The 4,698-nt window shown below is 53.9% G+C and overlaps 1 protein-coding gene across 1 annotated transcript in view; it reads right to left on the bottom strand.

The window, feature by feature from the left end:
• Positions 1 to 1,510: 1,510 nt before the first annotated feature.
• The window catches only part of LOC104618692 (ectonucleoside triphosphate diphosphohydrolase 8-like), a gene marked incomplete at its 5' end in the record, with an annotated part of 3,535 nt that continues 347 nt past the window's right edge, over positions 1,511 to 4,698 (bottom strand). Inside the window, 5 exons of the mRNA XM_010284349.1 lie at positions 1,511 to 1,702; positions 2,352 to 2,486; positions 2,640 to 2,750; positions 3,170 to 3,433; positions 4,237 to 4,467. Coding sequence (XP_010282651.1) covers positions 1,511 to 1,702; positions 2,352 to 2,486; positions 2,640 to 2,750; positions 3,170 to 3,433; positions 4,237 to 4,467 — 933 coding nt within the window. The remainder of the gene's footprint in view (positions 1,703 to 2,351; positions 2,487 to 2,639; positions 2,751 to 3,169; positions 3,434 to 4,236; positions 4,468 to 4,698) is intronic.

The following is a 4,698-nucleotide window of genomic DNA, read 5'->3' as shown; positions in this document are numbered from 1 at the left end:
CCAAGCCAGGGGCTCGGCGGAACCCGACAGGAGATGTCCCCCACTCACAGATCCCATAGGGTCAGTTCCAGCAGTCCAACAGCATTTTTTACAGCCTGTTCCCAGACCTGGCATTTTTACCTCCATGCTTATACTGCCAAAGATGTGCTTGTGCAGGGCAGAGAGAAGAGGGCGGGATCTGGTGTTTGGCTATGGGAAATGTCCACGTGGCAGCTCAGGCCTCAGGGGCTCAGACTGCTGGGTGGGAAGAGGTTCCTCTGGATGGAGGTCTTCACCCCCTCTCCCTTCACCCCAAGGTCAGGCTGGGGAGGTTGAGCCTCACTGATGAAGCCAAGGATAGCTGTCTGTGAGCAGAAAGCAGCCCTGTTCCCCAGGCCCTTGGGCCACATATCCTTATCTCCACCAGAGAGATGCTGCTCTTTCAGAAGACTTTTGTAACCAGTTTGCAGTGGGTGATATGGGATAACACCTTGGGTTAGGACCACCATGTATAATCATCTACAGCAGATACCCCATGGATCTGCCAAAGGGCTCTGAGCATTCCTCACCACAAATGCCTTTGGTTCTTTTCTTAAGCCCTTAAGTCCTGCCTAGATTTTACTGCTTCATGCTGTGTAGGCAGGGGACTTGCAGCACAGAGGAGAGGTAGTTGTGGAAACACCCCTGTTTCAGAGCAGCCCTGGGCTTTGGCAGAGCCTTGGAGGGGCTGGGGAGAGGGCTGGCTGGGCAGCGCAGTGCTGGGCTGGTGGCTGGAGCTGGAAGGGCTGAAATGACTGTCCGGTTCCTGCAGCTGGGCTGTTCTGGGCTCTGCTGATCTAAATAAGACACTCAAGTGCCTGGAGCTGGAACCTGCTATGGATTTGGTATCTGACAAAGCTGTGCTATGTAACTTGAATATAAAATAAACCCTGAGCCAGAGTTGGCAGCTCTTAAATCAACTTCCACTTGTATTTTTCTGCTGAGATATGCCAGTAAATATTTTTAAAGACAGCTGACAGTGTCTTTGGGAAGATATTCTACACATACTACAAAAATCTTGCACATCTTGCACAAGACAAGATACAGATAAGGTCACCCCTCTCCTCAGAGTTTAAGTGCCCATCATTGCTCTCCATCACTGATTGCCTCCCGTGGCTGGGGAGCAGCCCAGCAGGACTGGAAGTGCCAAGCAAGCTGCTAGGCTGGTTAGTGACCTTTGTAGTTGAAAAACAAAAAGGATTTTATTTCTAGTTTAAATTTATCTGGCTTCATCTAGCCACTAAGTCTTGGTCAGCTTTTGTCAGCCAGATTAAAGTTTTTTCTGGAGTCAGGACTCTTTTCCTCTTGGAGGTACTTGGAGACCTCAAGACAGCTTTGTTGTTTTCAGCATCTTTACAGAGATGACCCAGTTAGACCTCCTGAGCAATGGAGATGGGTATAATGCCCTCATTCTTCTCCCCTTCCACCTTCTTTTGCACCACTTCCCTGCCTGATTTAGTGGGCAGGACGCCTCCAGCCAGGAGGCTGGGAACTACTTGGTTTTCCAGAAACACTGGAGGAAAACAGCCACCAGGCCTGCCACTATGGCCAGCACAATGAAGGAGACGGCACCTGCCCACAGGCTGGGCTGGTGCCCCTTGACATGTTCCAGAGCCTCCGTGGGGATCATGTTGGTGAAGTTCAGCATGAAGCCCAGCGTCCATCCGATGTCTGTGTTTGCTGCCTGAGGTGAGAAAGCAGAGGAAGTCATCCAAAAGTGCTCTCCCAAGCAGCAGTAACTTCAGTGCAAGGGACTGCTGGGCACCATGAGCTGCCCTAGCTGTGATTTCACACGTGGACCTGGCTGTGGTGAACCTGACCTTACCAGCACCAGTTACACAGAGAGCTTTCCTCTGCCCACTTCCCAGGGCTAAAGGGCAGCTGGACATGGATGACTGCTCTGGTCCAGATATGCCTCTGTGACCTGCACATGATTTTGTATCTGAGCTTTCATCCTCCCCCATGATCCTTCAAATTTGGGCATATTCTGCTTCAAATGGGTCATGGGGCTACCATCAATTCTCTGATGGCCAAGTCAATTCTGCCCAACATCAGAGAACAGGGTGTCCAAATCCTGCTCTCCACTTCTCTGACCTCCTTAAAATTAGCTTATGTTCACACCAGAGTAAGTGAGAACAAGCTGGCATCAGGGGTTTGGAGGCAGGTGAAAAAGAGCGAAGCTGTGCTGGGATCACTGGGTGGCAGGCATGAGGTGAGGACACATTTCTGGCGCAGGGGATCCCAGGGATGCTGCTCCTGAACATGTCCTTGGGCCAGAGCAAGGATGCGGCCGCAGCTGCCTGCCCGTGCCCGCTGCCCCACAGGATGTTTACCTGCTGGCTGAAGTGGATGCTGCTCCATGTGTGCTCATTGAACTTGTAGCCATCAAGCAGCAGCGTCAAGATGTAAATCGCCACGGAGCAGTACGTGTGTAGGTACTCCTTCTCCTGCGGGAAGGTCTCCACCAGCTGTGGGGCCATTGGGAGACACAGTGCAACAGGGAATGAACAGATGCTCAGAAGCCCTCCTTGCCCAGGGAACAGCAGGACGTGTGCCTCCTGGGCAGAGATTTGGGATGGGACAAGCACAGGGCTTCTTGCTGCCCTGCACAGGGCGCTCACCTCTGCCCAGTGCTTCTTGCAGAAGGTCTGGACTGTGGAGTTGACGTCATTTAGAGACTGCTGGCTGGTCAGGTTCAGGAAGTGGAAGGTGTAGTAGAACCCAGCAAAGGCCTGGGGGATAAGGGGAGATGGTAAAAACTACATCTCCTTCCTCACCCAAAAAAAAAACCCCAAAAACCTCCCATCCCTCTTGCCTGGGGACAGAGTCCCATGTAATTCCCAGAGTTCTGCATCCAGCACCCACTTGATGTTCTACCAGAAAGTCTTGGGGCTGCTGGACAAGCCCTGGGGCTGCTGCTTGCACTCTGAGCTAGCTCAGACTTGCTCCTTTGAACAAGATCTTCCCATTTCCCTTAGGGAGGGCTGGGACGTTGCAGGAGGCAGAATCCACCTCCCAGCAGAGAAAAAGTTTGCAGCTGGGACCAGCTCTGGGCTCCCCTCTCTCCCCACCCCTTCCCACGACCAGTGGCAGAGAAGACTCCTGCCCTCTGTCCTCCCCCACCACAGCCGCGGGGACGGAGGCTCCTTACAAAGAACTGTCCCCGCACGGGCGGCTGATAAACCCCGTTGAACCCGCATGTCCTGTTGGCCCCACAGCTGAAGTTGAAGAGTTTCTGGATGGCGGTGCTGCACACTGCAGGGTCCCCTGTCCCCGTCACCGTGAGGACCTGTGTGGGGCTGGGTGTGCTTGGTGCACGGACACAGGGACTGTTGTAGAGGTCCGCCGTGGTGACATTCTCCTGGTATCCCTTGGGGTAGCAGGGGTGTGATACCTGCTGGGAAGACGGGCTGCCCTGGAGAGAGTGCAAGCCATTAGCGGGGCTTGGTGTGGGATGCCAGTTAGACCCTGCCCCACAGCCCATCCTGTGCTTAGAGATTCCCAAAAAGCAAGATCTAGACCCTAGGAGGATTTGGGGAGAAGCAGGATACATCCTTTGCAGGACTAACCTGCCCACGGCTTTTGCCAATCCTGCTGTTGCCCCACCACTGAGCCGTGCTGGGGTGGTGATGCCACTGCCAGCCTGTGCCTCCCCACGGGGATGGCAGCCGGCTCCTGAGGGCAGCGCGTGCTCTCTGCCTGTACGGAGAGCTTGTTGCTCTTGGCATTCCCTCTGTCCCCACCGCATCTTGCAGGCCCGAGCCCAGAAAGGACCAAAGATGCATCCCGCTGGCAGATGCCCTGAGCATCTCCATCTCCCTCAGCGCTGGGCTGTGCGCTGCGTCTGAGGTGAGACGGGAGGACGCTGGTTAGTGGTGGAGTGGTGTGCAAGAGAGTATGGTGGGACTCCTCTCTCTGGGCAGAAATTGAGGAAGGGCAAGCGAAAGGGGACAGGGAAGAACCTAAGGATACAGCTGGGCTTGGGAAATTATGAAAAATGCCATTACGTCAGCATCTGGAGAGAAGGAAGCCCTCGCAGGGAACCACCACCACCTTCCACCCAAATGAGAGAATTTTTTTGGTTAAAATCTAAGCCTCCCAGGTTTTTGAATTCATTAAAATTCCCAATTCCCTAACGCTTTTTCCACAGACATGCCCAAAATTTCTGGAAGACATTCTTCATGGCAATGGGTGCCTGGTGACCAGTGGCAACGGTACCTGGTGGAGGTCTGCCAGCAGCATCTTCAAGGCCTGCGACTGCCCATAGCAGAGGTAGCTGTGCGTGTAGAGTGAGTAGTTGGTGCCGTACAGCCTGAAGAAGACAGAGGTGTTCGTGTCCTCTATGGTGACTCCAGGTTGGAAGGTTATTTGTGTTGAGGCACCTCCAAGGTCCAGAGCTCCCAGAACCTCGGTGTCGTGTGGATGCTCCCATTTCTCTGCAAAGGAAAACTGGCCCCACAAGACAGCAAGTGTTAGTCTGAACTGGAGGGAGTCACAGTCCCTGTCCCTTCCCTCAAGGTTTTGTGGGCTCAGAAGCCCCTGAGGGACCTTCTGTGTCCTGTCTCCCTGTTTAACCCCTTACTGCCTATATCCTCCTCCACCCACATAGACCTCCATGTAGCACTGAGGTCTGGCTCCTTGACTGCTGCACGTCAGCTGGGATCCAGAGACTTTCAGGAG

The sequence above is a fragment of the Phaethon lepturus genome, unplaced genomic scaffold, assembly GCF_000687285.1.
Source record: "Phaethon lepturus isolate BGI_N335 unplaced genomic scaffold, ASM68728v1 scaffold50413, whole genome shotgun sequence".
Taxonomy (NCBI): domain Eukaryota; kingdom Metazoa; phylum Chordata; class Aves; order Phaethontiformes; family Phaethontidae; genus Phaethon; species Phaethon lepturus.
Note: the sequence above shows the minus strand (reverse complement) of the source record. Positions and strands in the feature narration are given on the sequence as shown.